Below are 17,105 nucleotides of genomic sequence, written 5' to 3'. Positions count from 1 at the left end.
GTTTCTTCATCTTACACAACGTAAGAACCTCGAGAATAAGAGACAAACCGTGGGGAATTCGAAGATTAAACGCGGAAAGGAAAGAAAGACGCGAGTCGTTTCGCTATCGGAATTTTATAGCGCGGTCATTTTTTCCACTCTCTCTTTTTCTCGGTTCAACAATCACTCGTCAACCGATCTCCCGGTTCAAAAAACGAGTTTCATTCCAGTGGCTCAGCTTTTTACGACTCTCGCGCGGCCTCCCCCCCCCCAGTCCGTAAATCGTGAATAAAACAAACTTTTTGGCGGCTGTTCTTCTTCTTCGCCACCCCGGCTAAGCGTTCCGGAGCGTGAGTTATCCGCTTTGGATTTTCCACCGGGGACTGGAAAAGTATCCACCGCTTCTCTCTTCTCGCCCGGGGAAATCCGGGGGAGCTCGTGACTATCGAAGCTTCTTCTCGCCGCGGCAAAAACCGCGGATCTCGCTCTCGAGGATAAAAGGGGAAGATGGTAAACTGCCGCCGAGGGGATGGAAAACTGTTCCATCTATCGCTGCTAATTCGATGCCCGGTTTAAACTCGATCGAGTTTGTCTCCAACTTTTTCCACTACCTCCCCCCTCTACTCTGGCAAAGTGGTCGCGAGATCGAATTAAACCACGAACGGAATAATCGATAATTGATTCGTGAGCATCACGAGGACGGTCCGCATAAAACTTTGAAATTTCCCTAACGAGATTGTCCGCTGTGTATACAACATTGGCCGGCTACCGATTGCGTTTTCGAGAGAGTTTCGATCAACGTTTCCAAGATTCTCCCCGTCTTATTCCCCATAAATGATAAAAATGTTTCCTTTCGATCGTTCGGCTAAAGAGTCTATTGGAAAGTAACAGGCTTTTCGTAACTTCTTTCTCGTGTTGTCAACGTTTTTTTCCTTATTGATTTCCAATTCCAACGATATCCCCGAAACAGTGCATTTCCAGAATGAAAACATAGCCGTTTCGAGAAGAAACGCATAAAGGGAAACGTTTAAACAGAGGAAGAGAGACGTGATTAAATCGAGTAGTTTGAAAAGAAGCCACGTATTTCTTTCCATCCGGCGATTTCGTTTCGAATCATCCACTCGTGGCGTGGATGTGCAAGGACATCGGGAAGGGAAACGGCGGCTCCATTAGGCTCACAGCCTAAAACGCAGCGTGCAATCAAGATTTTCAAGGAATGGCATTCGGTTTTAAAAACGACTCGGGCGCGGTTTATCCGGCCATCACGCTGTGTTTTTTAATGGACAGGCCGGCTTAAAAGGCGGCACTTTCCTAAATACGATGCTGCGCGGCGTGGCATTCTAACTTTAATGCGACGAGGATGGCAAGTAGCGGGTGAAAGCTTGCGAAAAAATGCCAGGCTGGATAATGGCGGTGTGGCTATGATAAAAAGTGGAAACGACAGGTTGCCGTGATGGAGGGGCGCGAGATGGGAACCAACGCCTCGTAAACTTGCGTTCTGCCTCGCAATTTTCCTTCGCGCCTTCGATCCAATCAATTAATTTCTCCTCTCCTCGACCTTATCTCGACTCCTCCCCAAGGAGCAACTTCCTGTGCGTGTACGTTGCACGCGATACTATATCGAGGCGACTTTAGATCATAACGGCAGGAAAGTTATCACCGCGTCTTTCTTGTCGCCTTTGAGGTTTAACTTCTAGTTTTGTAATATGGCACATCTCGCGCTATCCAAGGAATGTAATTTTCAACTTTAAACGACTTCACCACGACGTAGCGGTGTAAATCCCGGAGAAAGTAAATTTTATTATTAAAGAAATTTTACTTTTCTTTTTTTTTTTTTTTTTTTTACAATTCTCCTTCAGAAGAAAAGAAGTGGACGGGGGAGCGAAATCTCCGAAAAATTGACCGTACGATTCAAACTCGTACGATTTCACTGTACACAAGACGATGTGCAACTAACGTACAATACGCTCATCTCGCATTCGATTCCGTATCTTCTCCGTTTCCAGCCAAGGGAGCATCATCTCAACTTGCACTTTGATCATTAGCCAACTATTGTTCCACCCGTTCATCCCCACGTCCGACCCATTTTACGTCTTATGAATCAGCAACTCTCCGGGATGAAACGTGCCGATGAACCATCGTGTTCGCGGCACTAGATCGTTAACAAGGGTTGATTACGGATCGCTTAAATGATCCCGCGTACATCTATCATTATGAGGAAATATAAGCTCGAATAAGTTCGACGATATTATTTCATATCTGGAGATGTTTCTTTCTTTCGACAAATTCGTCTCGAGTATTTCTTTCGTAACAATAAACTTCCACAACGTTCTCAACCTTTGAGAATACTTCGACATAACGTTTCCACGATTATAAGAAACATTACGAGCATAAAATCGTCAAAATATATCACTCACGACGCGGTGTTTCTTCGTGCCATTCGGGTTCCACCAAGTCGGCCGAACAACGGTGGATCCGTTTCTAATAAAACGACAATTGAAACAACGGAACGCGGAGGCAGAAACAGCGCGGAAACGTCGCACGGTGACCGCGCGGCGACAATGCCCGTAATTAGGTTATAACCTATTTACGGGTAACAAGCAGAACAGGGGCGATGAGGAGGGAGGGGCGGGTGAATGCGCGTGAAAGCTGGGCCGGCCATTCGGAATCGGCTTCGTATTTTCACCGATGTTGGCCGTTTTGTTTACGACTCGAGGCACTCTCGGTGGAGAAACATCCGACGACCCATGGCGGACGTTTCGACCATTAGCATTTCGGCCATTCCATGATTTATTCATGAAGAAACGCCAGAGTACGCGTTGCGGGCAACGGTCTACTAACCAACCACGCGGTCAGCGGCGACCGCCGCCTGTCCGCGGAAACGCGCAACAATGCACTTGCGATTCACTATGCAAAAGATATGCGTGAGATCGTTGTATAAACGCCCGTTGTTTAAGTGGATGCGTTTCCCCTGGGGAGGAGGGGTATGAGAAATGCTTGGAACGAATGGTCGCTCACGTATCTCCTTTGCGAGAGGAATGACGAATCCCTTTTGTTTCGATTCGAAAAGAAGGCGAGAGACGTTATTAATTAATTGCGATAACAGGATCGAAGGAAGAAATTTTGGCGCAAATTTAACTAAATAAGTAGATTTTATTGGCGGATTCGTTACCGTGAAACGAAATTTATTGTTAAAATTTAACTACTGATATTAAGTGAAGTGCGAGGGAGAGAGGGAGCTCTCGTTCCTATGCAATTATCAACTTTGAAGTTCCTACGTGTATATTGCGTCAACTTCATCCGGAGTCAAGTGGGTATACACTCGTGTATACTCACTACGTTTGTATTTCACCATGATTATTCCATATTTTAAGTTCCAGTAGATCGTTTCCGATCGTTTTCCACGAATGTAATTGGCTAGCTTCTAATTCATTATTAAAAAATCTACGCCAACTTGGGACCACGTTTATTAAATTTATCGTTATCGGAAAGATCACACGGGTAGTCCAATTCCGCTTCAGATTTCAAATAATTTAGACCGTTATTTCGGCGATGGATACTAGCATTTTAATGGACGTTCGAATTTAAACTACTTCATAATTCATAGCTTATTTAACCAACAAATCAACGTTTCCCCCAACCTGCGTAATCCTCGCCTCTCTCTCTCTCTCTCTCATATCTCTATTCAATTTGCATAAACGGCCACGAATTCTCTACTGCCCCGGAAAAGTTGTGTAAGAAATAAAAGAGAGAGAAAGAAAGAGTGCGGTTTAAACCGTTCCCATCTGGGGTACGCGATACACAACGATGAATTGGTCAACGAAATTTCAGCGTGCACTTGCCGCCATTAAATATTCAGCGGGGTTCGAAAGTTCGAGCATCTGTGGTTGAACGATACGCGGAACGAGTCGCGTGAAAACTTACCGGTGACCACGAGCCTCGCGTACGAGGAACTTTCCACGGTGTCGCCGGTGACGCGGTGCACGGTCCTGCAACGATAACTGGACTGGGCGTCGGAGGAGGTCACCGAGAACACGAGGAGTTCCCCAGTCGGCAGCATGTGATGTCTGTCATCTGAAACGAATTAACGATTTTCTAAAGGATCTTGTCGAGAATTGATCAGGATAGGAGATCTCTTTACAAATTTCTCCATATATAACTGTGGATTGCTCGGTGTTTGAAAAATCGTTTAAAAAATAAAAGTTGAACGGTGAAGGTCAATTGTGTTTTTTCGATGCAATCAATCGATGCAACTCGACATATAAAAGTCTATCGTACACTCGTATGTATACGCCTATTGTTTAATGATAAATATTTCGATTCGAATTTAAATAAAAATTTGCGAAAGGTAAGGGAAATGGAAGGGGGAAAAAATTTATAAAATTTATTTACCTAAAATGTATCCGTTATATTAATAATTTTTACTCACACGTGGATTAATATCTTTCATACTGCATCGATCGATGCGCAAAAATATTAAAAAAAAAATATACGATTCCATTTAGAAAAATAAAATTGACCTTCACGCGTTCTCCATTCTTACGAAAGAACCGATAGTAGCGGCACAATAACACCTTCGATTTTCATTCGAAACGTTTCTCGCTACGGGATACAATATACATTGAGAGAAATCGATATATAATAGAACGTAGAAATCAGGTGAAACACCCGAGTTATCCCTTTGCTTCAACACCTCGCCTTTTCCTCTCTATCCTCTCTCTCTCTCCCCCACCCCCTCCTCCCTTTTTTCTCCTCATCGAAATACCGGGCCAATCGTGATTCCCGCAGCTTACTACACTCCCCTCCCCACCCTTCACGGTTCCATTAATATGCAAATTCCTTTAATGGAAAATTCTCCCCGCTTGCCCGCTCGGACCCGTTGTACCCGCGTATTCGTAAATCGACGAATAATAGAAAAAGAAAAAGAAAAAAAAAGGAGAAGAAGAAGGGATGAAGGGTCGGTAAAAATGATTTGGAAAACTAGGCCCGGCCCGTTTAATGGAGGGCAGCAACGCAGGCCATTAAAGCGGTGGTGGAAATGAAAATTTCCCGTTGTCTGGGGGCGCATCGCTGCGTTTGACCGAAATAACCCGTGCGCGGGGAGGAGGACGAGGAGGGGGAGGGTTGCGGCCCGAGGGGATGCGCGGCCACCGGTTAATCCCATGCAGTCGTGTGCATGGATCGATGCTCGTAAAAAAAATCTCGCGAGTTAGCTGTGCATCAATCGTGTAACAACCCGCGCCCTCAATGCTGCGCCCCGTTCCTACCTTTCGCGAGGGCGGAAAAAAAATATAAATAGCCCAATGTCACGTTGTTTTCACGCGGTATTAATCAGCTGTTTCTCTCACCCTCCCCCCTCTCTTTTTGTTTTTATTTTTTTTTTCCTTTCCCCGTCTGACTTGACAAATTCGTCGATTAAACGGGAAATTTATTCACTCCAATTTTTGCCCCCTTTTTGTCGGTTTAAGACGATTACGCGCGATCAACAGTAGGATTTAGAGGGGAGGGGAAGGGAAGGTGGACGAGGGGTTTATTATTTATAAAGCGGGGATGTAAATAAGATTATTGTTTCTGTTAAATCGATTCCAAATCTGGGCTAATTATACCCTTTTACCCTCCCTTTCCCGTTTCAAACGCTCCGAGCCTTATCGGATTAACGGGAATACAAGCTGCTTTATGCGAGCAGCATTATGCCGTTGCACATCCACACATCCACACACACATACGTAGGAAAATGATGTTCCAAACATACTCGTTTCGAGTTAACTTAATACGCTTGAATGCAACCATTAGCGAGGGAACACAGAGTCGAAACAAGCCCCCCTCCCGCCCCTCCAGAGTCCCTGATTGATACGAGGTGTGCGCGAAAACTCAACAAGCGAGATAACGCGGACGGATAGAATATTTCGAATCGTGACCGACCACAGATTCCATACATACGGAATCGTGAAGGATCTTTCGAGATCGAAAACGAAATTCTCTTGAAATTCATTCTTCTTTTCTTTTTTTCTTTTTTTTTTTCGAACGAACGAAACACATTTGATTTTCCGGGAAAAGGATCGGACGCGTATATCGCTCGGGTTAAATAGGAATTTTGGATCGGTTTCGCGGAACGATTTGATTACGCGGGAAAGAGTGGGAGAAAGGGGAGGGGCGAAATACGGGCCGCGCCTTCTAATGTAAATTACGCGAAATCGTTGCACGAGTGACGCGACACGGCACAAAGGGAAACGCTTTAGCCGCTATTTTTCGCCGCTTTTTTCTCCGACGCGAAATATATTACGTAAATTCCCTTCTTCCGTGACCATTTTCAACGCAGCTTGGCCCAACGCGTGCGTGTGCGTGTGCGTGTGCGCGCGCGGGTCGCCGTGCGTGACGCGGAGAGAAAATGCACCGCGCGAAAATGTTTTTGCCCGTGTGTTCACACCTCGACTCGTATAAACGACTACATTTGCTTCGATACAGTATTCATATTCTCTCTCTCCTTCCCCTCTCTCGTCCTCTCCTTCCCCTGCTGCCACCGTTGATTCCACCAGTGCTCGCGCAACACCAGTGTCAATATTTCGTCGTTCGTTGCATCGTTGCGTATTACCTATCCCTCCCCCTCCCTCCCATCCTGTATTGCATTATCCTCCCCCGAGGAAATTGCTCGGAATTTCAGCCGTTCGTAACGCGAGGCGAGGGTGGAAATAATAAGTGTGGTTACCTCGACGCGAGCACGAGATTCCACGTCCAAATAAGGGAAACGTGGGAACGAGGAGGCTCCCTATAAAAATGTCTCTCCGCGATTTGCATTACGTCGTGGCCAGACACCGTGCGGAAATTTTATTATCCGGCAAATTAACCGGCGAAGACGTTTCACGCCTCGTTTTGGCGAGGGAAAAAGGGCCGTTACGCGACTCGTTAACCGAGTTTCCTTCGAGTTCCTTCGAGGAGGAAGGGAATCGGTCGCTTCGTCGTGTATATAGATATCTCGAACGCGAGGAATTTTCGAAGGACGAGGCTGCTGATGACGCTGTTCGAGGGAGACTCGTGCCAGGGGCTTCGAGGCTGCTGGCAATATTTCACGATCGAACGAAACTCGAACGATTAAAAAAAAAAAAAAAAAGGAAAAAAAGTCCAACAACAATTTGGTTGGCCACTTGTTAAACCGCGCAAGTTAATCGATCCGTCGCTCTCCATAAACTCGTGGAAATAATTTATCGGCCGGCTGTATCGCGAACAACAGCTTAGGACGAGCGGATGGAAAATCGATAACCGGGTATCGAAAGTATCGGAGCCGAACGTTCTCCAACTATATTCCTCGTCCCTTGGTGAACTTGGTGGGCAAACCGTGTTCCTCGAATCGAAGCTTTTCGAAATACAATAAAACTCGTTTCGATCGTTTCGACCCATCGAATCGTGTCTCCTCTCCCGCCCCTCCACCGGAAAATTTTGTCTCACCCTCGCCGCTGGAATTTTCGCCGCTAATAAGGGTAATGGACTAGTGGTGCAAAAAGGGACCAGCGTAGCTCTAACTGAAACGGGGCGTGCGTTGGTGAAACGACAGACTAGTAGTCTATTTGGCTGATGGCGCAGGATTTAACAAGCCGGTTCGACCACGCGAATATTTTTCCACGTATCGTATACGCGGAATAATATGCTCGAATAAGCCGACCGCGGCGGCGCGGAACGAAGGCAGAATAGGAAATGCTATGGTATGGTATTTCTCGCTGCTGGGAAAAACTGCTATGGAGGACCGCTCTTCACCCCCCTCCCCGAAAAGGGACGCCGCGAGGGGGAGGGAGATGATGCGGCCTCCGCGCTCGAACCGATTTCGCGGATTTAATCTCGCTGCGAGTTCTCCTTCTCGCCGGAGGAATCATTTTCTGGACGGCGCGTAACACACACGCGTGAATAGAGATGGCAGCAGATTCCCCGACCGGGTCAAACGAAACATTTTTTTTTTTTAATACCCATTAACCATTTGAAATGCCATTTACCCGGTGTAATAATTCTAAAAGCACCGGTTTCACGAGAGGTACTGGTCCGTTCCGCCCCCACCATCGCCCCTCCCACGCATGGGGATACATACGTGCCTCTCTCTCCCTTCTTTTCCCTCTCGTTCCTCCCTTCTTCCCTCTCTCTCTCTTTCCCTGGCTGGGACGCGAAATTGAGAATACAATGGCACGCGAACGAATGCACGAGCAGCGGCGAGCGCTTTTACTCGCTCGAGTATTTAATCCTGGCGAAAATACCAGGTGAACGCGTATTGTTCCGATATGAGAGGGATACCGAAAGTCTGCGTATTCGCGTTAACGCACTACTGGAACGTATCGAGACGCCGGCAAATTGTCAATCGGCATGGTAAACATATATCTTTTATTTTCTCGTGCAATTCGATACGAAACATCGTATTAAGGGATGATAAGCTAGGTCACAAACATATGAAACGATCTGTCAAAGTTTTTCACGATGATCGAGTTCTTAAACGAATAGTTATAATGATATAACGATTTCGAGCTTAGACAATATTTTACAGGAGTAAAAAATGGTAAAAATATTCTTATTCCCACACGATGATACATGATTCGTTCGATATTCTTCGATTATGAAAACGGATTTCGTCTTTGTTCCAACGTTCGGGATAATAGTTGTTCTCCCGGAATGGCGTTCGATCCTTCGAGTTTCGAGGAAAATGGTCGGGCGCTTTTTCGAGTTGCGCATCGCGATAAATCAACGACGGATCTCCTCCTCGTCGTTCGGTTATCGGAGTTATGAATCTGGCGCACGGTTCAAACTCGCGCCAACTTCCCTCGTATAAATTTTCTTTTCTCCTGCCGCGACAGCTTCCGCTCAACGCGCATTCAACGGAATCACGCCGAAGTCCACCATCGTTTCCGTGAATAAGGGCGATTGTTCGAATTCGAAGAAAAAAATTCATTTCCCCCCCTCTCTATTATTTTCAAGGATTGCAAACTCTCTCCCCGCCCTTCGATCTCCATCATTTCGAACTCGCCTTTCGGCCAAAAGGTTTCGCAGATTGAACCGGGGAAAACGTCGACCAAGCTCATCGTGGAAATAATCCGAAATCAGATCGATGATCTTCTTCCATGCTTTTGTGCAAAACTTCGGGATCTCGGCGCCGTTCTCGATTCGTTAAAAGCTTCCTTTGACTTCCATCGAGGATGGCCGTGATTTTTTTTGAAAATCGTACTTGGAAGACAACACCGTGGCTTTTTTTTGCGTGGAAAAAACCGATGCGGGCAAAGTTGGTGGAGAGAGCGATAAAATCGATATCTCTCAGGCGGCGACGCGTTCGTTTTTCACGCGACCCTGTTATTCCTCCGCGATTCTGGCAAACTTTCTCCCTCTCTCCTCTCCAGAAAGACCCGACCCTCGCCACGGAAAAACTTTCGTTTTAAGCTGTTCCAACTGCAAAACTGTCATCGCCTATTTACCGGCTGCGATCCTCCATAAGATCCACGCTGAAAAATTTCGTCGTAAAGTCGCCTAAGTGAAGCCGGCGATCCCGGAAAAGAAGAGGGGGCGAAAATTTGAATTCTTTTCGTAACGAAATTTATTACGCTATGCAAGTAATAAGTAACTGGTTAATAGGAATAGATATTTAGAAGAATTGAAAAGAGAGAGAGAGAGGGAGAGAAAATTGATCAGGGTATTAAGAATAGTACGTATTAAGAATAGAGGAAGAAGAGATGTCAAGTCAGGGGATTTGCCTTACAAACGAGTAACTTTCGAGGTTTGTCTAGCAGTCTCTGAACCGGCGAGTGCTGTGAATGAAAACAGCCGGGAGGTGTTATCACTGCGATATCGTTCCGGCGTAGCTTCAGGCTTGCACACCGCGTACAAACACCGAACGTCATGAACTGTTTTCCCTTCGATTTACGCGGTGTGAAATCTGGAATCGGATAACAACATTTTTCTTCCCATTCCTTCGAAGAAAAGAATCGAACGAGAAAGAAAGAGAGAGAGAAAACAAAAACAGTTTAGCTTGAAAACTTTGACGAAGAAAATGATCGACGAGGAAGCAAAGAACAACATGGAGAATTCGTATGAATTCCTTCAGCTAACTAACTCGCCTCCGTCTCGATAATTATCCCAAAGTATTTGCTTTCTGCGCGGAATCTATTTAAATCCAATTAAAAGATTGTCGCATGGACCATGCAACACGAATGTGGAGAAGAAAGCTCTTCAAAAAAAAATAAAAAAATAAAAAAAAAACGATAGACAAGTTCTCATCGACAGTGGAAATGGAGAAAAGCAGGGGTCAGGGAGAAGGAAGGGTATCGTACACTGGCAAAGGATAGTTGGTAGATCAGCTCTCCCTCCCCAAGGCGAATTTGCATTGTGGCCGGACGCCGTGTTTGAGCTGCACTGTAGTCTCTCGACTATCTGCATCTACATGGCCCCGATGTTCGCTGCACTTTAATCCTCGAGGAGAGACCCTCGTCGATACTCTCTCTCTCTCTTTCACCGTACAAGGGATACGTATATCGTTGCGTTGAATTAACGAACAAAATCGATAAAAATCGAACCTTGATCCTTGAATCCTCGACGACGAGCTCCACGAACGAGGCTAAAAATAGATGCATTTCGATGCAACGAATATAAATCAAGAGCGGTGAAGAAAATCGAGAATCGGGGAGTTGCACACTTCTATCGAAAGGGGATCAGGGTGGAGAAATCTTATCACGACTTTTCGCTCCTTGATATCGCGAAAGAATTATTAAAGTCGCGACTGGTGGTCGATATTTCGTGACCTGGTCCCGGGATATATAATCGAGAAACGATGTTTCCTCGAGATATTTTTCCCCCTAATTTTTATTCCTCGAATCACCACCTTGGTATATCCAATATAATCGTGATACGTTTCGAGAAACGTTGTATTAACCAGTCGAGTAATATCGATAAGAAAAAACAAAAAAAAAAGGAAGAAGAAAGAATAAGAAGAATCGATCAGAGAGGAACTTCTTCCTTTATTAGAGGAGATCGTTCGAATTTGTCGAACTGCTCTATTATAACCCAAGTAAGCTAGGTCCTCGTCGAATTCTAGCTCCTCCACTAGTAGAAATTGTTGCCGAGCAAAGAGAGTCTGAAACGAGTATCAGAGAGACACGGATAAGACTTGACGGAGCGCTACGTCTGTATATTTCGAACTATAACCTTCGTATATCGCGAGACCGATTTCTAACTACAAAACTCTCCTCCATACTCTCTCTCTCGTCCAACTTCGGCCGAAATTCCGAATTTCCGCCATCGCTCTTAAAACTCTCCACCAGTACTCGAGCAATTTCCATTTTCCAAAATCCACTCGAAATTTAAACAGCTATCCTTCCACGAACATCATCCCCCGCTTGAGAGACCCGAGGACGAGACCCTTTCTTTCTTATCAATCCTTAATCATTTAACTAACTTCACTTCTGCGTGAATACTGCGTGCAACGAGGGTCTAATTGCACGCATTGTCGGCGCTTCTCTCGCGATAAACGTTAGGGGATCGGATCGAATAGCGAGATCGTATCGTCGCACAGAAGAGCGACGTCTGGGCAAGGAAAATCCAATCTTACGACGGGAGAGGAAATGGAAGGGCATGGGAAGGGAGGGGACGGTCGTGTCTGAATGGGAAACGAATCACTCGGAAAAGTTTTTAGTCGCGTGCAGATCAGTCGACGCGAGAAACTTCTCGTTTATTCGGTATAATCCGTTCGAAAGGGAACGACGGCGAAGGCGAGTAAACTATCGAGTTTTCAACGGAACCTTCGAAAACGAGTCGAGGAAGAGTCGAAGGGGCATGGAACGAGAGCAAAAAAAAAAAGGGTGAAAAAACGAATTAAAGGATGAAAAAAAAAAAAAGAAAAAACAGCTAGATGGAAGAGATATTAAACGGGAGAGAACTACTTCTCCGAGCCGATCTAAATTACTTTCGGCAAACAATTATGGTAATTTCGGCCACGATGCAACGTATTAACGATTACGATACGTTAGAGGAAGTTGAGAGAGTAGAGATGAGATAAAAGTCGTAAAATTTAACGGGAATCGCATTCAATCAACGCTCGTTTGTGATCAAACGAACAGCTTTTCTCCTTTCGTTCTCGAACTTCCTTCGTTTACTACGTAATTTCGTGATTCTCCTCTCTCTCCCGTCTAAGAGATCTCTTCCAACTATCATCATCAGGGAAGAAACTGATCCCAAAGAACGATTTTGAAAAGAGAGAGAGAGAAACTGTTATTCGCATCAACGCGATTTGGATCTTTTCGAATCTTCCCCGAATACGTTCATTCGCGTACTCTCGTAAAAACTCTCGCATATCCGCTATGACGAAATCCTCCCCCTATCCTCCCTCCATCCCTCCTTTCTTTTCCCACGTGTAATACAGCACAATTCATACGGGGCTTAGGCAGCGTAGGCGGGAAGGGGGCGGCGGCCGCCACACGTTAATGCGTATATACGCGGATACTCGAATGGCCCCCTCAGACTCTAATTAACTCGGATATTGACCAGAGCGGCTTATATCAGCGTGTGTGCAGCGGCGGGGCTTTTTGCTCCGCGCGCGTGTTCGGTCGCGGTACACAAACGAAGGGGGGAGAGGGAGGGGGAGGAGGAAAGGGGAAAAAGCGGGCAAAAAAGTGGCTCCAATTTATCAGACTCCTACGTTTTTATCGGCGCGCCATTTTTGCGTCCCTCTTCACGAGGGGATCGCGAGGAGGGAGGAGGGGGATGTAAACGTCAAAAACTTGGCAATCACGTGCACCGAGACGTGACATCGGTATACACGATACGATAAGGGCCCTTTTCGAACGCGTGCCGAATCGCTTTTATTCGCGAGTCCCGAGAAAATATCCCTTTGTTCCCACGTTCCACCATTGTCTCGATATCGATGATGCGTGAATCAGTTGTCCGTTGAACCATCTCAATTGGACGGTGAACACGACTCGCGTTAACGAGTTCCATCAATTATAAATCGAAATGGTTAAAACCGGAAGGAGGAAAAGAAAGAAAATAAATAAAAATAAAGGAGAAATAAAAATAAAAATTGGTGAAAGGTGAAAAATGTATTTCCGAAGGAAAGAAGGAATCGATCGTTTTTAAAAAGTTTCAATTAGATCTCGAATGAGTGGCGAAATTTATTCACCGATTTCACTCACCGCTTTTCGGCGTTGGAAAGATGTTGTAGGCGGAATCTCGAACCCAGGACGTGACTGCCACGTATTCCTTAACGAAAGTCGGTATTTCGCACCTGAGCACACCGGTATTTCCAGGTAGGACGTAGGCGTCTCGCACTTGAACCTCGTACTTTTGACGCACGACTGAAAAAAAAAAAGAAAACGTTCTGACGTCAGCTTCCCGAGGGAAGGAACGATAATGGCGTTAACAATCCTCTCTCTCTCTCTCTCTCTCTCTCTCTCTCTCTCTCTCTCTCTCTCTCTCTCTCTCTCTCTCTCTCTCTCTCTCTCTCTCGCTTTTTCGCGAAATAACGTAATGAAACAAAAAAAAAAAGGTGGAGGGAGAAAAAAGTAAGTTGCATAATCAGAAGGGAAATGTCAAAGTAAAAAGGGAGAGGCAGAGGGAAGGAAAAGGAGGAAAACAAGAAAGAAAGAAGGAATTTAGATCCCCAAGAATTTATACGCGGATTCGACTTGGCTCTTGGTTGGTCGTTTTCCAGCGCGATTATTGTTTAAATCCTACCGGTTTTTACCCAGACATCGATATTCACACAAGAGGAACGGCGAATGTTGAACAGCTTACGGCCAGATATCCTCGAGCACGAGCCCCTCTCTCTCTCCTCGTCGTTAACTCCAATAACAATATAATGCACTACGCATTTTCTATTACAGAGACGTTATTCTGCTCGCGAACAACGCCGCTTTTCAAGCTCAGTCTGCGACCCGTGCTTTCGGTAATTAGTGCCTCCCTTTCGCGTCGTCCTCGTTCTCCGCCTCTCGCGTACAATCTACATCCCCCCCCCTTCTCTCTCCATCTCCGTCGCGCAGAATGCAACTCCGCGCGATTCTTTCCAGAAATTCCCTCCATTCACGTGCCGATGAACGCGATAAGTGAGTTCGGCCCCCACCCCCTCCCCCAAAAAGCAAAGGAAACGAAATCTTTCGTTTCGCCTCGAGTTCTTTTTTGCGTTTCTCCTCGTCCATTTTCTCCGCCTCCGTCACGTCTCTCCGTCAAGAAAACGAGGTGAAAAAAGATCGGATCTTGGCAATGAATTCTACGCAATCGCGCAGTCGTTGCAGCTCGCCTCTCGCCTTCTTTCGATCATCGTTGCGTTAAGATATGCGGAAAAGGCGCCGATCACATCAACGAGCGGCGTGAGATAACCCACCCCCCACCCCCTGAAAACAATTGCGCGAGAATTATTTAGCTAGAAGTGGCACGTTGAAACAGTTGGACGGCGAGAAAAAACGGGATCGAGGCGCGTATAAATGTCCACCGGCCGACACCGATGAAACATGTCTCGCAGGTAAGGGAGGGGGGCGCGGTAGCTCGTTCAATGGCGTAATTGCGAGCAACGATACTCTCCCGGAAACATTCTCCGGCAATTTTTCCCCAGATTACTCCATCGCGGTTTCTCTATGCTACGGAGTCCGAGAGGAGAGGAGGAGGAGGAGCAGGAATAGTAGGATCTTTGTCCAAACGATTTTGCACTCCCCTGCAAGGAGTGGCAAACGGTGGTCGCTTAGCGATATCGCGGGAAATAAGCGCGCTCGTTATCCCCGCGTGCTATTTCGTGCGAAATTTGCATTAGAGAAAAAAAGGGAGGGATGGAAAAAAAGAAACGAAGAGAAAAAAATAAGAGGAATCACGGTTAATAAAATAGAAAGTAACGACTCGTGGAGAGGGGAGGAAGAACGGGAAGGTGAAAGAAGTCAATCGGTCGGAAGTGAAGAAATAAAAGTACTCACCGGCCTTTACCGTGATTTCACGGCCCAATACCCTACCGACGCTGTTCGAGGCTTGACATCTGTAGACGGCCGAGTGGACGTCGTGCCGGTAGGTCTCCGCTCCGAACGGCAAAAAGTACATGGAACCGTTGACCAGCATCTCGCGTATGTGAGGTATAGGGAGGACAGGCGACTCGTCCCCCATGAGCCAATCAATCCTCGGCAACGGGCTGCCCTGGGCCGAGCAATGGATCATGGCCCCGGTCTCGTTCGAGAATTCAACCGAGGAGCGTGGCTCCGAGATCAACACAGGCCCCTGACTGTCCAGCACCACTCCCCGCCCTGCAACATGGATCGCGCCACGCGTCCTCTCCTTTAGAGATCGAAAGCGTTCGAAACGGGGCGGAAAATCGACAGATCTTCGAGGAGGAGGGGAGGCGTAAATGGCCGAGATTCTCCCGCGTTAATTTCTGTGAAATTGAATTTATCCCAAGAGGGGATGATTGTTGGTGGTCCGTGACCAGAATTCGGCCAGAATACGCAGAATATATATCTTGTGCCGAGTATAAGAACGACGAATCGCTTGTTCTCTCGCTTGTTCGGTAAATTTGTGTACATGGATCCGTGTGTATGTGTATATATACATACACACACACATATATTTATATATATATACACGTTATCCAATTATACGGGGTAAAGGTATTCCGTCCATTATTACGTGGAAAGGGAGAAACGTTTTATGGATCCTAAGGGAGGAATTAAATACAATTGCTTTTAAAAAGAAAGCTATCTACTGCGTTGAAAAGTGTAGTACCTATTTCAACGCGGTGACTGCTATAATTACTTTTATCCAGATACGAATAATATGTATGTATATATGTAGAGGAAGAATAGAGAATAGTTTGATTAAAATATCTCGTTTGTTTCTCGTTTCCTCGTCGTAGTTTTATGACAAATTGAGAGCGGAGGCTCCGTTTCGCGAATAGGTAAAAAACAACAACCGAAAGGCGATCAATCGTCCAATGCTCCCAATGCCGATCTTAAAAACGATGTATCTAAATAAAATACGGACAAAGTATATACACATATATATATCGAAAGAGGCATTCTTCTCTAAACGAATAATTCATCCAAAAGCGAATCGAATCAATAAGGATATTCGACCGGATAAAGAAACAATTGGTTTCCCGATATTCTCTTTTCGCGAAAGTAAGCTCTCGAGCAGTCGCTTTGCAACTTGCTCGATATTTTCTTGCTCGCATCTGTGGTAAGCAGTTTATATCGTAAAATATATACGCTTACACAAATGTATACGTACATTTATATGTATGTGGTAAACGGTCGGTTGCAGTAAACGGACGATGCAGCCAATAACAGCGAGATCGATCATATTCGATCTTCGTCTTGTCAGTTATTACGATCCGCGCGCGAAATCATTTGCATTCATCGCGGCAAATTCCATCTCTCTTACAACGCGAGACGGTATAATGTGAAAAGTATCCTTTCGATTCGAAAGATTCGATGGATTCGTTTTAATTCGTCGTAAAAACTTTACGTTTCACTTTCAAAAAAAAAAAAGAAGAAAAAATCGATAGATTTCCGCGCGAAACCATCATTCCATACCCAACACGCGTCTTCGATGAAACGACAATAAAAGAAGGGATAACAAAACCATTTTGGGGGTAGCCAAATAATGATAACAGACCCATCTTCCCTTGAACGATAAAACGCGCACGTACGCGCATCCACGTACGTTGAATGGCGCGCGAAACGTCGCCTTTCACCGCATCGCGTTCCGATTGCAACATTTACGACTCCCCCTCACTCGTATCATTTCCTCCCCGACCGTTTCCTCTCTCCTTTCTCCTCTCGTTTCCTTTCCTCCCTTTCTCTCTATACATATATCTACATTCCCCCTGTTTTCGTCCCTGCCAAATCAGATAGAGTATCCTCCACCCGACGCAGTTGTCCGCGAAATTTTCACGCGATATCACCGAATTTCTTTCGATCATTTCGATCATTCGCCTATCAAACGTATGCACGTATTCGCATATAAGAGCGCAACCGCGATCCCATAAGCGGGATTCGAGTTTCGATACAACGCGAGATCACTAAGAGGATTGGAATACGGCAAGGGTGGTTCATTCGCCACGAAGTTGTAGTACACCGCCGTCCGTCCAGTAGTAAGCGCGCGTGTATGGAAAGACGTTTATGTTCCCCGCTCCCTGCGCG

At 45.8% G+C, this 17,105-nt stretch overlaps 1 protein-coding gene across 10 annotated transcripts in view; it reads right to left on the bottom strand.

The window, feature by feature from the left end:
• The window catches only part of LOC408688 (Down syndrome cell adhesion molecule-like protein Dscam2), a 114,829-nt gene that overhangs the window by 42,749 nt on the left and 54,975 nt on the right, over positions 1-17,105 (bottom strand). For 7 of the 10 annotated variants that reach the window (XM_026446417.1, XM_026446414.1, XM_026446419.1 and 4 more), the window contains exons 3-5: positions 14,892-15,212; positions 13,125-13,286; positions 3,904-4,053 (exon numbers count right to left, since the gene is read on the bottom strand). In XM_026446417.1, the coding sequence (XP_026302202.1) occupies positions 3,904-4,053; positions 13,125-13,286; positions 14,892-15,212 (633 nt within the window). The remainder of the gene's footprint in view (positions 1-3,903; positions 4,054-13,124; positions 13,287-14,891; positions 15,213-17,105) is intronic. The other 3 variants (XM_026446418.1, XM_026446421.1, XM_026446422.1) reach the window with 3 other exon arrangements.

Source organism: Apis mellifera, linkage group LG2 (genome assembly GCF_003254395.2).
Source record: "Apis mellifera strain DH4 linkage group LG2, Amel_HAv3.1, whole genome shotgun sequence".
Classification (NCBI taxonomy): Eukaryota; Metazoa; Arthropoda; class Insecta; order Hymenoptera; family Apidae; genus Apis; species Apis mellifera.
This window is presented reverse-complemented; position numbering and strand designations above follow the sequence as displayed.